The following is a 20,597-nucleotide window of genomic DNA, read 5'->3' on the forward strand; positions in this document are numbered from 1 at the left end:
TTTTTATAATAAAGGTTACTCAGAAGGAAACTGATAATTTGTATTATTGTGTACATTTACATATATGTAATTAAAAAATCTTTTTATTATTAGAGACAGAGAAATTGAAGGGAGGATAGGAAAAGAGAGCAAAACACCTGCAGCCTTGCTTCATTACTTGTGAAGCTTTCCTCCTTCAATTGGGGACCAGGGGTTTGAGCATGGGTCCTCCCACACTGTCATGTGTGTACTTAACCAGGTGTGCCACCACTTACCCCTCCATCTTTATAGATCTAAAAGACCTTTATGAAATCTGTGATTTTAACAACTTCAGTTGTTAGGTTTTACATAGTGTAGAAATCTAATTATGTATTTTCCCTTTTGTTGCTCTTGTTGGTTTTCATTGTTGTTGTAGTTATTGTTTTTATTGATGTTGTCGCTGTTGGATAGGACAGAGAAATGGAGAGAGGGGGGGAAGACAGGGGAAGAGAAAGACAGACATCTACCTGCAGACCTGCTTCACCGCCTGTGAAGGGACTCCCCTGCAGGTGGGGAGCCTGGGGCTTGAACTGGGATCCTTAAGCTGGTCCTTGCGCTTCGCACCACGTGTGCTTACCCTACTGCGCTACCGCCCAACTCCCTACTTATTTCTATTTTATTTTATTTTATTTTTTGCCTCCAGTTATTGGGGCTCAGTACTGGCACTACAAACCCACTGCTTCTAGTAGTCTTTTGTTTGTTTGTTTCACTTAATAGGATGGAGAGAAATTGAGAGGTGAGGAGAAAATAGAGGTTTTAACTTTTTTTTTTAATTTTAATTTAATTTTATTTATTTCCTTTTGTTGCCCTTGTTGTTTTATTGTTGTAGTTATTATTGATGTCGTTGTTGTGGGATAGGACAGAGAGAAATGGAGAGAGATGGGGAAGACAGAGAGGGGGAGAGAAAGATACCTGCAGACCTGCTTCACCGCCTGTGAAGGGACCTGCCTGCAGGTGGGGAGCCGGGGGCTCGAACCGGGATCCTGACGCCCGTCCTTGAGCTTAGCGCCACCTGCGCTTAACCCGCTGCGCTACAGCCCAACTCCCAGGTTTTAACTTTTTACTTGGCATTTGTTATTTTTATTTTATAGGTTCTCATAGGGGAGAAGAGAAGCAAGAACTTAAGCTTGAATATTTTTGCCCTCATTATTATTAATAAATTTAGGCTTTAATTCATTTTTGGGTCATTTCACATTCTGTGAGATATTTTATGTTTATGTCAAATTTGTCATGTGGACAATTGATTAATCTTAGAATTACAATTAAATGAATGCTGTATTACAAAACATTGAAATTACAATATTACATAAGAAAATGTCCTAAAGATGCAGAATGTAGTTTATATAATTACTATTTATTATGATAAATTGAACTTGAGTATATATCATCTTATGACTTGTTGCTATAGATAGTTCCTAAAATAAAAAATTGTATCTGCTTTTCTTTTAATCATTGGCTGACAGTGACTTCAATTTTATTGATGTCCTCCATTTAGCAATAGTAGTGACAGTGAAATTTGAATTTCTGCTATCTCCATTCAGTTGGCTTTACTCAGTTTTTGCAACTTATATTTATCAGTCATATAGTATATAAAACATAGTCAATTTTTTATTTATGGTCTCTTCACTAGCATCAACTTAAAATGCCTGGCATTCTTAAGTATATTAATCTTTGTTTATAGAAATTGCCACTTGTTGTTATAAAAATGTGTATAAATTAACCAGCTAATAATGTTTTGCTTGCTTTGACTTCAGGGTTCTGCACCAGAGATTGATCCTTCATCTGATGGTTCAAACTTTGGATGGGAGACAAAAATCAAAGCATGGATGGATCGATATGAAGAAGCAAATAATAACCAGTACAGCGAGGGTGTTCAGAGGGAGGCACAAAGAATAGCTTTGAGATTAGGCAGTGGCAATGAGAAAAAAGAAATCAGTAAATCGGATTTGAATACCAGCAATTTGCTCTTCAAACCTCCTGTAGAGGTAAATAGAATATTTGCCCAAGACATATAAAATAAAGCTCCCTTTTCTCTGTGTATCTTAAGTAGTTATCCTGAAAATACCCTGAAAAACTAACAGTTATTAATATCAGTTAACAATTATTAATATCAACATGTTTGATTTCAGAGTCATGTCCAAAAAAATAAGAAAATACTGAAATCTGCAAAAGATTTGCCTCCTGATGCACTTATCATTGAATACAGAGGGAAGTTTATGCTGAGAGAACAGTTTGAAGCAAATGGATATTTCTTTAAAAGGTATTTCTTCTATTTTTGTCACTTTCATTTTTTGTAGTTAAGTATTAAATTTGGGGACATTTACCATGATTCTGTGTTTCTTTGTATGGTGAAGTGATCATTTCAGTATTTAAATCTTTATTGTGATTGAATACTAATTAAGATAACTTTAATCTACAATAAAAATGTACTATTTCTCAGTCTCCTACCTATCTCTTGTCAATCCTAAAAAGAATTTGTTTTAAGGGGTCTTGTGGTGGCATACCTGCTTAAGCATTCATATTAAAGTTTGCAAGGACCCAGATTCAAGCCCCCTGGTCCAACTGCAGGAGGAAAGCTTCATGAGTGGTGAAGCGGACTGCAGGTGTCTGTCTCTCTCCTTCTCTACCTCCCTCTCACCTCTCAGTTTATCTCTGTCTCTGCAATAATAAAAATATTTTTAAATTTAAAAATCTATTTTAAAGATAAAATGAAGTGATAACAGGTGAATACTAATTTAAAACTTAGTACCTGAGATTATAAGGAATCTTCTCCACTTATACTTACAGTCTTAAGGAGTTACTTAACGTAAATGTTAAGTTTTTAATGCATTTCTTTCTTTGTAGACCATACCCTTTTGTTTTGTTCTATTCTAAATTTCATGGACTAGAAATGTGTGTTGATGCAAGGACTTTTGGGAATGAGGCTCGGTTCATCAGACGTTCCTGTACACCAAATGCAGAAGTAAGCTTATAAACCTTTTGGGGAATGTGGGGGTTGTGGCTATGTAGAACTTTGAATATTAAAAACAAATGTCTGGTAGCCTGAAATATTTTAAGTGTTTCTACAGCCCAGTGTCTTTCTATTGTGAAAGTTTAGGTGATACTAATTGTGAGTTCTTGAAAGATACTTTGCACATTGAATAAATTCTGTTGTTCCTTATAAGAGCAAATGCTAGATTAAATTTACCCTACAAACTCTTTTGTCATCAAAAAATGATATGATTTAGTGAAGGTGGATAACAAGATAAAGTAGAATTTATATGAGCTGTTACTTTTTTGTAATACTGGTTTTTTTGTAATGTTTTTTTAATTGTATTTTTATTAGCTTTTATTTACTGGAGATAGATAGCCAGAAATCGAGGGGGTAATAGAGAGAGAGAGAGAGAGAGAGGCATCTGCAGCACAGCTTCACCACTTGCAAAGCTTTCCCTCTGCAGGTAGTGACCGGGGGCTCGAACCCAGGTCCTTGCACATTGTAGCATGTGCACTCAACCAGGTGCGCCATCACTACCCCCTGTAATAAAACGAAAAATTCTGGCTCTAGTTTTCACTTGCCAAAATGAAATTTTTAAGTTTTTTAAAAACCTTTTTATTACTGGCTAGTGACAAAGAGAAACTGAGAGGGGATAGAGAGAGGGAAGCAAGACACCTGCAGCCCTGCTTCACTACTAGTGAAGCTTTTCCCCTGGAGGTGGAGACCAAGGGCTTGAAACGGGGGTCCTTGTGCACTACAATGTGTGTGCTTAGCTTGGTCCCCCAAAATTTAAATTTGTAGTTATGTGGGAGTCGGGCGGTAGCGCAGCGGGTTAAGCGCAGGTGTTGCTAAGCTCAAGGACCGGCGTCAGGGTCCCGGTTCGAGCCCCCGGCTCCCCACCTGCAGGCAGGTGCCTTCACAGGCGGTGAAGCAGTTCTGCAGGTGTCTGTCTTTCTCTCCCCCTCTCTGTCTTCCCCATCTCTCTCCATTTCTCTCTGTCCTATCCCACAACAACGACATCAATAATAACTACAACAATAAAACAACAAGGGCAACAAAAGGGAATAAATAAAATAAATTTTTAAAAAATTTGTAGTTATGTAATACTACAGTTAAGATGTAGGTTTAAAACCAACCTTATTGGGGTCAGACTGTGGCACATCTGGGAGTATACACATTACAATGCTCATGGACCTGAGTTCAAGCCCCTGCTTCCTGCCTGTAGAGGGGAAGCTACACAAGTGGTGAAACAGTGCTGTGGGGAGGGTGTGTGTGTTTGTCCACCTTCTTTCAATTTTTTTATCTTTATCCTAAATAAGAAAATAAATGAAGATGCAAAAAATATATAAAGCCAACCTTATTGTCTTATTAATGTCTTTGACTTGCTAACATTATGTGCTTCAGTTTTATTTGTTAAGTATTATTAGAATCAAAAGAGTTAATTACATGTAAAGTACCTAGAATATTGTCTACCATAGGAAGTTTAATGTTACCTGTACGAGTTCTATACCTTCTCAGATCAAAGATTCTATCACTTACGTTTTCTTCTATATTACGTGGTGGGCTGTAGAATTTTGCATCAAGCTTCCATTGATGTTCCTCTTTCACAGTTAATAGCTTCTGGCTTATAATCATGAATCTTATAATTAGTGGCATCTTTTCCCATTTCCCATGTTGTATTTGTGAATTACATGGAAAAGAGTTATCTCTCAATATTGTGGAATAAGATGCTTATAAAAGAAGGAAATTATAGAAGTAAAATTACTTTAACAGGTGAGGCATGAAATTGAAGATGGAACTATACATCTTTATATTTATTCAACACAAAGTATACCAAAGGGAACTGAAATTACAATTGCCTTTGATTTTGACTATGGAAATTGGTGAGTTCAGTTTTAATTGCTAATAAGTAATTAGGGTGTTGTGGTTATTACTAGTAATTAGGTATTATCATTAGTTTTATAGCTTTTTATTTTATCTGACACAACTAAAAAGCAAGTGTTTTACTAATCAGCTTCCATTACAGCATTTTAATAGTTCTCTTCCAAACTTCCTTTGTTATAACATAAATCATAATAGTAATTATAATTATAATGCTAAATCAGCTACAGTAATGATATGATTTTTTTTCTTGAATTTTAATCATGCAATTAATTTGATTGATTAATGTAAATAATACCCCCTTTTGCCTCTCAAAAGATACTGTGCCCAATTTTACTTAGAATTTACCTTTTCAGGAATCTTTGAGGAATACTGTTTAGAAAAACTATTATAAAAAAATAGGTTTTTTTGTTTTGTTTTGGCCTCTAGGGTTATTAGTGCCTTTTATTGTTGCCATTACTGTTATTGTTGTTGTTGTTGTTGGGTAGGACAGAGAAATTGAGAGGGGGAGGAAGACAGAGAGGGGGAGAGAATGATAAGACACCTGCAGACCTACTTCACCACCCGGGTAATAACCCCTCTATAAGTGGGAGTCGGGGGCTGGAACCGGGATCCTTACATTGGTCCTTGCACTTCACTCACGTGTGTGCTTAACCTGCTGCTCTACCACCCGGCCCCAATGAGTATAGGTGTTGAGATTTTTATTTCTGCAAAATAATTAGACTGCAGCAGTGCTCAGTTCATGAGGTTGTACCTGGGATTGAACATGTGGCCTCTGGAGCCTTAGGCATGTAAGCTGGTGCTCTACCAAACTGAGCTTTCTCTCTAGCTCACAATTTAAGTGTTTAAAAATGTGCCAGGTCCTGGAACATAATGGCAGAGAACCTAGTGGGCATTGTTAAGTGGAAAACTGGGAAATGTTATGCATGTACAAACTATTGTATTTACTGTCAACTGTAAAACATATATCCCCCAATAAAGAAATTGTAATTTTTTTAAAAATGTAGGGCTTGAGACATAGCTTACTGGGTAGGGCACATCGTCCAAATTTTGAGCCCTAACACAGCATGGGAGTGCCTGGTATAAGGAGAAACTCTGGGGCTATAGTATCTTTCCTCTTTCTCTATGTGAATGAAAAAAATGGCCAGGGATTAGTGAAGTTGAGCATGTGTGAGGCCCCAGTTCCACACCAGAAAAGAGAGTAAATAAGTATTTATTGTAAATAATAGCAATTCTCTTGTACTTTTCCCAAATTAAGAAGTAAAGCACACATTGAAGACGGACATGATTAATAGCCAGGACATATTTCTTTTTCCTCCTTTACCAGGAATAATTTTTTTTTCTTTATTGGTACAGTTGACAATAAAAACAGTAGTTTGTACATGCACAACATTTCTCAGTTTTCCACATAATAAAACCTCCACTAGGTCCTCTGCCATCATATTCCAGGACCTGAACTCTCCCCCACACCCATCCCAGCGTCGTTTAGTTTGATGCAATATACCAACTCCAGTCCAAACTCTGCTTAGTGTTTTCTCTTCTGATCTTGTTTTTCAACTTCTGCCTGTGAGCATATTCATCCTTATGTTTCTGACTAATCTCAATATGATTTTTTTCAAGCTCCATTTAAGATGGGTGGAAAATGGTGAAATCACTTTTTATTTAGCTGAGTAGTACTCCGTTGTGTATATAGACCACAACTCGCTCAGCCACTCAACTATTGTTGGACCCCTGGGTTGCTTCCAGGTTTTAGCCATTACAAATTGTGCTGCTATGAACATGGGTATACACAAAACTTCATTTTTGCCATTTCTTGTTGAGATTCATCTATTAAGTAAAGCTGCAGTTTATTTTTCATGGCTTATGCCATTTATTCATTCCAGTATTAGTGATTAGGAATGGTTAGGAGGCTTTAGAATTATAAAAGCATGAACCTGGGATCCCCAAGGCTTAAGCATGCAAGTTTATGTCCTACTGTTATATTGTCTCTTAGACTCCAGTCTATAACTTTAAAAATTGATGCTAATTCTTTTTCTCCAAAAAATGGTTTTTATATATTTTTACTTAACTATTTTCATATGTTTTATTCCCAATGGTATTTTTATATATTTTATCATTTGGATTTTCTCTTATGAATTACCTTATCTCTCCATTTTTCTTTAGTCTTTTTGTTAATGACTTTTGCATGAGGTTATATATTTTGTAGTATTTTTTCCCATATTTTATTAGTTAATGAGAAAGATAGGAGGGGAGAAAGAACCAGACATCACTCTGGTACATGTACTGCCAGAGACTGAACTTGGGAGCTCATGCTTCAGAGTCCAGTGTTTTATCCACTGCACCATCTCCTGACCATTTTTATAGTATTTCTTGATAATAGCATTATTGTTTTGAACTTTGCATTGTAGCTTTTCTTTATGCAGGCATTAACGTCTATTATAATTTCTGTCAGTTTCTTTTGTATGTATCTTGATTATTGTGTCAGTTTTGCTATAATAACTTGTGTTACCTTTTTAGCCCTCCTTCCCCCTAGGAGACGGAAAACTTTATTGATAAAGAATGTAAATATCTCCCCCTTTGATTTTAGAAAGTTTGCCCTTTACTGCTTTTACAAAAGATTAGAGTCCATCTAGAGACAAGTGAACACTACTATGTTTATTTTGGTGCTGAGGCTCAAACCCAAGACCTCTACATCCATTCATTTTATTTTTTAAGCTCACATACCTGAACAATTAAGAGCTGGAAAATGAGGCATAACTTTTTTTTTTTGAGAGCACCACAGGCACAGATTTTAGTACCTCTTGCCAGTGCATGTACTGTATAGCTGACTGAACACCCCAATGTCTTATTTTTTAAAACAATTTTCTTTATTGAAATCATCCCATAAATATAGGACAAACTAGTTAAGGTTTGTACTTACAAAATAATTAGTAGCATAAGCTGTTCTGTGGAATTGCAGCTAAAAAAATGAATTAGAATCTTTTACAGTTTGCTTTTACTGAATAAATATTTACTGATCCTTTTTCCAGTAAGTACAAGGTGGATTGTGCATGCCTCAAGGAAAATCCAGAGTGCCCGGTACTGAAACGCACTTCTGAATCCACGGAAAACATCAATAGTGGTTATGAAACTAGAAGGAGAAAAGGAAAAAAAGAAAAGGATATTTCAAAAGAAAGAGATACACAAAATCAGAATATTACTGTGGATTGTGAAGGAACAACCAATAAAATGAAAAGCCCAGAAACTAAACAGAGAAAGCTTTCACCACTGAGACTATCAGTATCAAATAACCAGGTATTGAGTTATGCTCTGATTCAGTGACAGAATTTTTAAAATGAAACTGCTACATTTTAATGTTTTATGTAAAATATTTTAGAATTTTTAAGTCCAACTATTATTCATTGAAGTACTTATAGAAAATACATGTTGTTAGTACTAGAATCTAACTAAATCTAGTAGATTTGCTTGACTTACATAGCTTAGGCAGGACATTTTAAGAGACTGATACAGATTTTCTTTGTTTATTCCCTTTTGTTGCCCTTGTTTTTCTTTTTATCGTAGTTACTAATGTGGTTGTTGGAGAGAGAAATGGAGAGAGGAGGGGAGACAGGGGAAGAGATAGATAGACACCTGCACACCTGCTTCAACTCTTGTGAAGCGACACCCCTGAAGTGGGGAGCCAGGGGTTCGAACCAGGATCCTTACACCAGTCCTTGCACTTTACGCCACCTATGCTTAACCTGCTGCGCTACTGACCAACTCCCTGATAACGAGTTTTTCTGAGACTGAATCATTTAAAATGTTCCAGATGGGACTGGTTTTTTTTTTTTTTTTGCTCATAATAAATTTTATTGTATCTGACGATATAAAACTTTGTTTTCAATTTCATAAAGGGTAGTAATACTTTTGAGAGAAAATTTATTAATGAGTGCATAGGGTAATTGGGGGAAAGGGCCTGTATTTCTGACCCCAGTAGGAAATATTTGTTATGTACACTTTTAAGTAAAAGGAGGTTAAGTACTGTTTTAAACATGAAATACTCATTTCTAGTACCTTATTTTCTAGGAATAAGTTTCCTTGTCTTAAACTGAGCAAGCATTCATTGGGTGCTTTGTGTTTCTAGGTATGAAATTTTGCGAAACAATATATTTTGGGAAGAATATAAATATAAGGCTATGCTACATAATTTGAATTTCTGAGCCTTACTGATAAGAATATTAACTTTTTAGAGCTTTTAAACTCAAAATCATTTTAATGCATGATTGTGAAGTTTTTTGAATTGGGAAATTAGTTTTAAAGCTCAGAAATGGATATAAGTAAACCTGTAATTTTTTATTGTGTTTTAAAGAGATTGAGGACCCCAAATTTATAGATGGAATAGAAGTTTCTATAAAACAGTCATTTTCATCTTTTAGGAGCCAGATTTTATTGATGATATAGAAGAAAAAACTCCCATTAGCAATGAGGTAGAAATGGAATCAGAGGAGCAAATTGCAGAAAGAAAAAGAAAGATGGTAAGTTGGGAAGCCAGTAGCTGCTTTATATTATCACTTGGGCTTTGGGTTGTCACAGCTTGTCCCATAAATGATTGTAGTCTTTACTAAGGCTTATTATATTGTGTGTTGAAGTTGGCAAGTACAATGTGCTGCTAAACATTTGACGCTGTCATTACAAACCAAATTAACCCCCACAAGTTTTGTACTTTGACTGTATGCTTAATAGACATTTGAGAATGTTGTAACATTAATAAATTATAATTTTAATGCCAGAATTAGTATCAAAATGTCTTTCGTAGCTAAATGTATGCTTTCTCTACATGATTTCATATAAAATAAAAATGGAATTATGAAACTTATAACAGCACTAAATAAATTGCATTTACAACCACCACCACCCCGAGTTTGCTAGCCACTACTTCTGTCTCAATTGCTATCATAAAGCAAGGTTTTCATTAAAATAAGTGTAGGGGTTTTTACTGTGATGTCTTTCCCCAGCACCCCCACTCAGTGTGATAAAGTTGACCCAGAGTAGTGAAGCCCCGGCAGTGACAAAAAGTAATAAGGTATAGTTTGCTCATGGATATGAAAAATGTCTTTATACACCAAGAAAAGTATTTTGGTAAGGTTTTCCTTCCATTTTCATGGTGTGGTCCATAAAATCTGAGGTTTTCTATATCTAGGGGTAGAATCCTTGGCATTTGATCATTTTAGAATTAAATAAAATCTGCTTTATTGCCTTGATGGCCATTCCTCTACAACAGCCTCATTGTTGTTCAGATTTGTGAAAGCAAATGTGAACCATTTGACAGTCAACAGATTTTTCTGAAATATTCATGATATATAGTAAGAAAAATACACATAAGGGGAAAAGATTGAGCTGGTTGCTATAAGGAAAAAAAGTTTTTCTAAATAAGTGTTCTTGAGCATTTTTCAAAAATTACTTACCCAATTTAACAATGGCCATTTGTTTATTAGATATTCAGTGTTAATCTATTAATTTCAGAGTTGCCAAAGCATTACATTTTAAATAAGAAAGCATCTAGAATAATATTGAATGAATTGGCTATCACTACAGTATGTTATCAAAAAAAAAAAACTTACTGGATTGGGAAGTCATTTTTGCATAGAAAAACATGTCATGAATTTCCTAACAACGCAGTAGTTTCATTATCGTAGCCTCAGTTCCTATGGAGGTTGGAAGCCTGTTTTTAACAAAATGGCATGGCTAGTAATGAGTCTTTTAAAGATCACAAACTAATGGGGGTCAAACCTATAGGCCTGTGAAAATTACACTTTTCTTTGTAGTATATGAATTGCTATGAAGGCTTTATTAGAGTACAAGATCCTTCAATTTTCTGGGCCCTAGTCCTGTTTTTTCTTTTTTTAATGGATTGTTCTTGGATCTAGTGTTTCTGTGTGCAACTTCACTGCTTCAGGGCCACTTTTTCACTCAGATACCTTAGCTCTGGTGCCTTGACACAACCCATGTATAACCAGAACTTAAACTTGGGGCCACATGCATGGCAAGGTGTGCCCCTACTTGGTGACCGCCCTCACCCTTGGTATCAAAAAGCACTCCACAGAACTTTTAAGATATTTTGTTAAAGAGAGGTCTCTGAGCCCAGTGAGTTAGTAAGTACTGTGTGCTGACCATTGAAATTTTCAGTGAACTGGTGTTAGTTTATATTTTATTTTTTACTCATTCATTGGATTAGACAAATAACCTGAGATGAAAGGGGGGAGATAAGGACAGAGAGAGAGACACCTACAGTACTGCTTGTGAAACTTCCACCCCACAAATGGGAGATAGGGCATAGAACACAGTTCTTCATGTTCAACCAAGTGTTCCACCACTTGGCCCCCTTCACTGGTGTTAAAAAGCTTTTAAGAATGTTTATGTCAGCATTTCCTAATCTTACATACCCTTGCAAACTGGTGTGTACGTTTTCACACCTGTGCCATCAAAAAGATTTTACTCCATGAAACACACAACAACACAACTGCTATACAAAGTTCATGCTACTTGCTACTAATACTTTTACAAAATGAACTGATTTAGAAGATCACTTTAGAAAATGGGAAATAGAAATATATAATTATAGTGGTCCAGGAGGTGGTGCAGTGGATAAAGTGCTTGACTCTCAAGCAGGAGGTCCTGAGTTCAAGCCCCGGCAGCACATGTACCAGAGTGAGGTCTGGTTCTTTATTTCTCCCCCGGCTCCCCACCTGCAGGGGGGTTACTTCACAAGCGGTGAAGCAAGTCTGCAGGTGTCTTACCTTTCTCTTCCCCTCCTCTGTCAATTTCTCTCTGTCCTATCCAACAATAAGGGCAACAAAAGGGCAAAAATGGCCTCCAAGAGCAGTGGATTCATAGTGTAGGCACCCAGCGATAACCCTGGAGGCAAAAAAAAAATGTTGAAAACTTAAATTAGGGGGCCAGGAAGTGGCACACCGGGTTAAGTGCACATAGTATGAAGCACAAGGATCCCGGTTCGAGCCCCCTGGTTCCCCATCTTTGGGGGGGAAGGCACTTCACAAGTGGTGAAGCAGGTCTGCAAGCTTTCTTTCTCTCTCTCTCTCCCCCCTTCCCTCCCTCTCTCTGTCCCTTCCCTCTCAGCTTCTGTCCTATTAAAAAAGAAAATAGGACGATAGATGACATAGTGGGGGTTGTGTTGTTAAATGGGAAACTGGGGAATGTTATGCATGTACAAACTATTGTATTTACTGTTGAATGTAAAACATTAATTCCCCAATAAATAAAATTAAAAAAAAAAAAGAAAAGAAATGGCCTCCAGGAGCAGTGTAGGCACAGAGCCCCAGCAATAACTCTGGGGGCAAAAATAAAAAAATACAACTTTAATCACATTCCTTATTATGAAACTCAAACCAAATGAACTTACATTTTCTTCATCTCCAGCCTCTTCCAAGTATAAAGTCAAACGATTTCAAGTTAAATTTGTGTTGAGAGTATGTCTTTTAAAATGTAAAGTTGGCATAATAGATAAGCTGGGTTTTTTTCTACTTACAGCGGTATACATTTGGTGTTAGAAGACCATGAATTAAGGTATATGCCATAGAAACAATCACTAGAGTAATCTATGTCATCCAAGATTCCCTCATACTTTAGCACACAGTACCTTTTTTTTTTAAGAGAATTTATTTATTCATGAGAAAGATTAGAGAGGAAAAAAAAAAAGATACCACTCTAGTACATGTGCTGCCAAGGACTGAACTTAGGACCTCACACTTGAGAGTCCAGTGCTTTATCTACTGCGCAACCTCCCAAACCACAGCACACAGTACTTTAGCAATTCAGTTTGTCCACAAGCTTATCTAGTTATCCTGAAAGGGATTCCCCTTTTTTCCCCTGCTGCTAAGGCCTCATGCCTGCACAATTCCACTGTTCCTGGCACCTTTTTTTTTTTTTTCATTTTAAATTTCAGAGAAACACAAGGAAAGACAGAGAAAAGAGTCACCACTGTACCACTTCACATCATTCATGGAGCTTCTCCTGATACCAAGCATCTAGTGTGTGGTGTTGGGGACTTGAATATCTTGAGAGCTTGAACACTGGGCATCTACTCATGGCAAAATGTATGCTATACTCAATGAGCTGCTTTTTTTTTTTTCTCTTTTGAGAAGAGAGAGGTAAGAGAAAGAGCAAGCAAGAACTGGAGTATCACTCTAGCACATGGGATGCCAGGGATTGAACTTGGGAACTCGAGTTGAGAAACCAGTATTTTGTCCACTATCCCACATCCTGGGGCCCTAATAATTTTTTTTTCCAGATAGGAAAATAAAGGCACACTTAAACATTCCCAATATTTATGCTTTAAGATGTAGTTAGATTGAAACTACTATAGTTATCTTGTTTAATGCTTTCATTTAATAGCTTTTGTAAATGTAGGAAGATTTCGGTTTTATTTAGCTCCATATGCAGTGTGTCCATGGTAGTTACTTTGAAAGAGAAGTAAATTGGGAGTCAGGAAACTTGAAGAGTAATTATAACTCTGCCTTTGAGTGAGTCATTTAATATACAATACACGTGGCTTTGGTTTTTATTGGCAGACTAGAACTACATTAAAGGGTTTTGCTTTGTCAGTTGTTTTGTTTACAAGTAGATTTCTAATCGATTGACTTTGAGTCTGTACATCAAAAAGAAGTGAATACTGAACTATGTTAAGGAGACATCTTCAAATTTATTTTAGAAAATCCTAGATAATAATAATGAAAATACTGCCCATGGGTTCTTGACATATGGGTAGTTAATCTTTTTTTTAAATATAAACTGGTTCTTGCTAAGGTAAGTTTTTAAGTTCTTCTGGAAAAACACATTTTTCCAGGTTTTATTTAAAAATGCCTTTAAAAGAAGCAATCACAATTATTAACTCCTCCCTCCAGTCATACTAAACAAGAAATTATACCAAGCTAGTGTTGATTACCCACCCCACAGCAAGACAGTTAAGATGTAGTTGTGTGTTATGGACAAGTAATCTTGCCTTTCTGGTTTGTTTCTTTTCCTATAAAATAAGGAGGGTGAAAGTAACTCATTTTATATGAGTGGCACATTTGCAGAAAGGTAATTAGTTCCAAGTGTAATTTAGAAATAGCTTCAGAATAATTCTGTACATATGAAAACTTGTGAGTATATTGAAAGAGAAAAAATGCAGGAAAAGGTAAAAACTCATTTCTACAGTAAAAGAACTCTTTAACCTCTGCTTTGAATTTGCTGATAATTACCACAGCTAAAGCTCTAACATTAAGGTAACCATGCTGATAGATCTTGAGTTCTGATCCTTCTTTTTTTCTCCATACTGAATGTCAATAAAAGAAGGCAAAGGGATTTGAAACTAAGAAACTCATACTTTTTATTTGGAACACTGGATATCCTTCTTGCCTCTAGTTAAAAGTTGAAGCATTTGCTAGGCTACTGGTTGAGGCTCTGGGTCTTGACTTTAATGTCCTCCCTCCAAATAGAACTAATATTGTTCAGGGCCAGAAAATACTGGATAGGTAACGTGACCTTGGTTCGACTTCTGGCTGATTACATGACGGTGGCAAATTATTGGGTTAGCTCCACTATTATGGAAGTCTATTTATATTTAGCTGACTGGGGGTGAGGTGGGGTGTGTCAGTACCGGTTAAACTGCTTGGAGACTCCACAAAACAAAACAAAAACTCTCGTCCCTCAGTCTCTACCTTGAATTGTTGAACCGTAGTATAAAACAGGAAGAGCAGGAGTAAGATGGAGCATAAAAATAACACTATATGCCTACCATTTCCCAGATGCTATTAGAAAGTTTCAAATATTTCCTATAGAAACTCAAATGAAAAACAGTATAATGAGGGGTGTCGGGGTGTAGCACAGAGGGCTAAGTGCACATGGTGCAAAGCACAAGGACCAGAGTAAGGATCCCAGTTCGAGTCCCTGGCTCCCCACCTGCAGCAGAGTCCCCTCCTCTCTCTCTTTCTCTCTGTCCTATCCAACAATGACAAAATCAATAACAACAATAACCACAACAAGATAAAACAAGAGCAACAAAAAAGGGAAAAATAGCCTCCAGGAGCAGTGGATTCGTGGTGTAGGCACCAAGCCCCAGCAATAACCCTGGAGGCAGAAAAACAAACAAAAAAATAAGTAAATAAAACAGTATAATGAATTATTAATACCCATATTATTCTATTTTGTTACTTTTAACATTTTGATTCTGATAGATAGGAGGGGAGGACACCTGTAGCCTGCTCCACCTCTCATGAAGCTTTCCCTTATAATGGTATTGGGAGCTTGTACCCAGGTCCTCACACATGGCAACTTTTGTACTTTACCATTTGTGCCATCACCTGGCTCCTATTACCACATTTAGTGAATCACAAAAGCTTGGGGATAGCACACCTATAGAGCACCAGACTTTCATGACTAGTCCTCCAAAGGTTCCAAACACCCACTATATATGCCAGATCTGAGCAATGTCTCTCTGGCTCTGGTTCAAAATAAGTCAAAGTCTCAAATATGTTAACTGGGGTTCTAAGTAATCTATAGCCAAATGACTGGTTAAGAGTCATAATTTGAACCCAGGACTTCATCCACAATGCCCTGCTGTTAATTTTCTTTTTTAAATAAATTTTATGGTGGTGGAGATAGCATCATGGTTATGCAAACAGACTTGTGCCTGAGGCTTCAAAAAAGTCCCAGGTTCAATCCCCCATACCACCATAAGCCAGAGCTGAGCAGTGCTCTGGTGTTTGTTTCTCTCTCTCCATCTCTCTCAAAAATAAAATAAATAAAATTAAAAAAAATTTTTATTTTGTATATATAGGAAAAAACAGAGGGATGGGGGAAGTGGAGAGGGAGAGAAGTCATTGCTTCCCTGCAATGTGAAGCTTCCCCCAACCCCAGCAGGTGGGGACTAGGGCTTGAGCCAGCGTCCTTGCAATATATTTATTCTTTTGTAAAGAAAAAAATAATAATTTTTTGGATAGAGACAACCAGAAATCAAGAGGGAAGGGGTGAGAGAGACAACATACAACACTGCTTTACGACCTGCAAAGTTTCCCCCTGCGTATGGGGACTGATTACTTGTACCCAGGAAATTGCAGAGTAACCTGTGCTAAACTAGATGTGCCACCACCCAGCCCCCAATATATTTATTCCCAAGTTTAATAATTTAACCCTGTAAATATCATTACATCAGGAACTTTGAATCTTACTTTTAAAAAGATTTATTGCTATTGGGGAAACTGTTCAAGGAAATAGTGCAGGACTTGCATTACTGAGGTTCCAAGTCTATCCCTAGCATCCACATGTAACATATACTAGAGGCTTCTCTCTTCCTTATTCATGTGAAACTAATATGAAGGAAGTTCAGAGGAGGACCTAGTGGGGGTTGAATGGAAATGTGGAAAACTGAGAAATGTTACACAAGGACACACTATTGTATTTTACCGTTATTGGAAACCATTAAACCCCCCCCCCCAATGAAGAAATTTTAAAAAGAAACAATTTAAAAACCTTGTTAGAAGACATTTTTCTCAGTCTTGTAAAGCTAGGTAGCTTTTAAAGCATTTATGCTTTTTTGATTTATCTTTTTTTTAAATTTATTTCTTTATTGGGGAATTAATGTTTTACATTCAACAGTTGTTTTACCTTTATTGATGATCACTGAGTTGCTCTTTTCCAAGATGCTTGGAATTATGAAAGGCATAAAAATGAATAACTATTTCCACTGTATCAGTATGTTTTGCTAAAAATATCTTAAATGTCATTTGCCATGAGCAATGAAATTTTGAATTTTACTACAGAACAAGGGTTATTTATTATGCCATTCAAATTTTAAATAGACAAGAGAAGAAAGAAAAATGGAAGCAATTCTGCAAGCTTTTGCCAGACTGGAAAAAAGAGAGAAAAGAAGAGAACAAGCTTTGGAAAGAATCAGTACAGCCAAAACTGAAGTTAAACCTGAATGTAAAGATGCACAGATTGTCACTGATGCTGAAGTTACTCAGGTAATTTTCAGGTCTAGTTTAATTTCAGTACCTAAACATTTTGGAATAAAGTTTCTACACACTTTAATTATAGTTATAAAGAATATAGATAATATCAGTGTCTAATACTAGCTCCTTAAAAAAAAACTTTTTAATAAAGGTTATTTCTAGGGCTATTGGTGCCAGCACTATGAATCCACAGCTCCTCGTGTGTTTTTTTTCTCCTAATTTTTATTAGATAGGACAAAGAGAAATTGAGAGAGGATGGGAAAATAGAGGGAGAGAAAAACCTGCTTAACCACTCATTAAGCAACCCTTTCAGGTGGGGAGCAGGGGCTCAAACCCAGGTCCTTAAGCTTGGTAATAATGTGCACTTAACTGGGTACCCCATTGTTTTAATATTAGCTTCTCAGTGGCATTTTTTAAATGAGAATTTAGGCCTGAAAAAGAGACTATTTGCTTTATTTTCAGGAGTAAGAAAATTTGTCAATTCATGCCACAAGTTATAAAGAAATTTGGATAAGTTAGCTTCTGAAGTAGAGTAGTATACTGTTATATTTCAGCTTATCTATAAATCTAGTAGCAAAAGTTTGATTCTGCTGTATTTTTTAATTAGGAACAAGCAAAAGAAGAAACTGCTAGCAAGCCAACCCCTGCCAAAGTGAATAGAACTAAACAGAGAAAAAGTTTTTCTCGGAGTAGAACACATATTGGACAGCAGCGTCGGAGACATAGAACAGTCAGCATGTGTTCAGATATCCAACCGTCTTCTCCTGATATAGAAGTTACATCACAACAAAATGATATTGATAATACTGTACTTGCAATAGAACCAGAAACTGAAACTGCACTAGCAGACATAATAACTGAAACTGAAATTCCAGCACTTAATAAATGTCCTACAAAGTATCCCAAAACAAAGAAGGTATGGTTGTTACTAGATGTAAGAACTGTTTTTTTTTTTAGTAGTGTCTTATGCTCAATATAGTCATGTTTTTATTCACTTACAGCATCTCTGAATAAGAGACAGCTTTATGTCTTGCAGTTGATAAAGAATGAGATTTCAGAACTATGATGGATGCATTATTGCTAAGATGATTGTAATCAGTATATAAAGACATAGTACTATGATTCATGATTTTTTAAAATAACTTTGTTTATGCTATGTTACAAACTAACATCGTTCAGAAGCAATTGGTTTAGACATTTGCCTTCAATGGATTTTTAAAAATAAATTCAGTCTACATAAATTATAAGAAGTTTCTTCAAAGTAGTTGATTTCCATAGAGTTAACTAAAGAATGTGTATTTTTTAAGAAAGGGTAGGTTAGTTTGATCTATTAATAAAAATTTGTGGAAAAACTTAGAAGCAAATAACAGAAACTATTAACTGAGGTAAACAAACCTGAAATTCACAGCTCAGATTTTTAAGACACCTTACAAAGTTTCTGTTTCTCCTATGCTGAGTATAGTTAGCAGATTGGAACAGATACCAAAGATTAGTAGTAGTAATCCTTAGGCTATCTTTTTCCTGCATTCTTTTTTTTTTTTTTTTAGTTTTTTTCTTTTGTATATTTATTTTCCCTTCTGTAGCCCTTGTTTTTAATTGTTGTAGTTATTGATGTCATCGTTGTTAGATATGACAGAGAAATGGAGAGAGGAAGGGAAGACGGGGAGAGAAAGACAGACACCTGCAGACCTGCTTCACCGCCTGTGAATCGACCCCCCTGCAGGTGGAGAGCCTGGGGCTTGAACGGGTATCCTTTCGCTGGTCCTTGTGCTTTGCGCCTTGTTCGCTTAACCCGCTGCACTACTGCCTGACTCCCCTGCATTTTTTATATACATCAAAATTTATCTTACCAGATTCACTAGTTTATAGGTACTATGAAGCATGAAGCCTATATTCTGTAAATATATAGGAGGAACCTAGGATATTTTAATGGGAAATGAGAATGTAGGGATAAGCTCTAAATCAGAGTTTTATTTCAAAGCCTGTGCTTAATGTTTTTTTTACATGGGCAGGCAAGCCTATACTTGTATTTTACACTAAATATTTATTTTTGCTCTCTTTGGGAGTATAAAACGTAACCCCAGCCTTTTTATTTACTACTTATTTTAAATGAAAAATATTAGATACTTGGACGAGTGTGCGCGCACACACACACAGATACATAGTTACATAGATAACCAGAGAACTTTTCAGCTCTGGCTTATGTTGGTGTGGGGAGGTTTAAATTGTGGTTTTGGAGCCTCCAGCATGAATTTTTTTGCATAACCCCTATACTATCTCCCCGTTAAGAAAAGAAACTCATGTTCAAAAAGAGAAATTACTTTGAGGGGGTCCGGCGGTAGTGCAGCGGGTTAAGTGCACATGACGCAAAGCGCAAGGACTGGCGTTAATGATCCCAGTTCAAGCCCCCGGCTCCCTACCTGCAGCAGAGTCACTTCACAAGTGGTGAAACAGGTCTGCAAGTGTCTTTCTCTCCCCTCCTCTCTCAATTTCCCTCTGTCCTATCAAACAACAATGACATCAATAACAACAATAAACACAACAATGATAAAACAACAAAGGCAACAAAAGGGAAAAAATAGCCTCCAAGAGCAGCGATTCATGGTGCAGGCACCAAGCACAAGCAAAAAAATAAGTTAAATAAATTAAGAGAGAGAGAGAGAGAGAGAGACCCCATGTGGTTTGGGAGATGGCTCAGTGGATAAAAGGAAAAAGAAATTAGATTACAAATGTGACAATCTATAATGACTAAAGAGTTGTGCTATAAATCTAAACCCTTGATCTAAGATAAAGGCTCCTGTGATGTAACTTACACATCTTTTGCCATAGATCTTCCTTATAGCATCATTATTTTAAACATTATACTATTTTGACAGACTTACTGATCTATCATGATTTTCTCCAACACTAATCTGTCAGATACAGTTTGGAGAGCTTTATGCACGACATTTAGCTCTTACAACCACCCTCTCTTTGTTCCGTTACTTTGTCATGATGATTTTTTTTATTGCGGTGCTGGATGGTGGTACACCTGGTTGAGCACACATTGCAATACGCAAGGACCCAGGTTTGAGACCCTAGTCCCTACCTGCAGGGGGAAAGCTTCAAAAGGGGTGAAGTAGTGTTGTAGGTATCTTTCTCCCTCTCAATCACTGGCTTTTATCAAATTTAAAAAAATTAAAAGAAACTTTAAAAAACTGTTGTTTTTTTTAAATTACATAAAAATTTCATGAGGCAGAGAACCAGAATACCACTCTAATACAAGCGGCACTGGGAGTCAAATGCCAGGCACTCCAGTCCAGCTCTTTATCAGTTGAGCTATTTCCCCAACCTATCATCCCACTCCCACCACATTTTTCCCTCCACAGGATTGAGATGTATGAAAATTGTTACCTTCCTCATGAACACAATATACATGGCAAAGTCAGAACCAATACCTGGGCAATCTGGCATGTATGAGACTCTGGGCTCAAAATATGCACTATGGGGGCTGGGTGCTGGCCCACCTGTTTATACATTACAATGTTCAAGGACCCAGGATTGAGCCCTTTCTTCCCACCCACAGAGGGACGCTTCAAGAGTGGTGAAGGAAATCTGTAGGTGTAAGATTTTATTTATTTATTTATGAGAGAGAGGGGAAGAGAAAGAAAGAACCAGACATCACTCCGGCACATGTGCTGCTGGGGATCAAACTCCGGACCTCATGCTTGAGAGTCCAAACCTTTATCAATGCA

General features: G+C 36.7%; 1 protein-coding gene across 4 annotated transcripts in view; it reads left to right on the plus strand.

The window, feature by feature from the left end:
• KMT2E (lysine methyltransferase 2E (inactive)) overlaps window positions 1-20,597 on the plus strand; it is a 92,844-nt gene that overhangs the window by 62,539 nt on the left and 9,708 nt on the right. For all 4 annotated transcript variants that reach the window (XM_007526978.2, XM_060196378.1, XM_060196377.1 and 1 more), the window contains 8 exons: window positions 1,773-2,003; window positions 2,148-2,278; window positions 2,863-2,980; window positions 4,766-4,875; window positions 7,903-8,167; window positions 9,289-9,387; window positions 16,711-16,875; window positions 17,471-17,779. In XM_007526978.2, coding sequence (XP_007527040.2) covers window positions 1,773-2,003; window positions 2,148-2,278; window positions 2,863-2,980; window positions 4,766-4,875; window positions 7,903-8,167; window positions 9,289-9,387; window positions 16,711-16,875; window positions 17,471-17,779 — 1,428 coding nt within the window. The remainder of the gene's footprint in view (window positions 1-1,772; window positions 2,004-2,147; window positions 2,279-2,862; window positions 2,981-4,765; window positions 4,876-7,902; window positions 8,168-9,288; window positions 9,388-16,710; window positions 16,876-17,470; window positions 17,780-20,597) is intronic.

The sequence above is a fragment of the Erinaceus europaeus genome, chromosome 8, assembly GCF_950295315.1.
Source record: "Erinaceus europaeus chromosome 8, mEriEur2.1, whole genome shotgun sequence".
Taxonomy (NCBI): Eukaryota; Metazoa; Chordata; class Mammalia; order Eulipotyphla; family Erinaceidae; genus Erinaceus; species Erinaceus europaeus.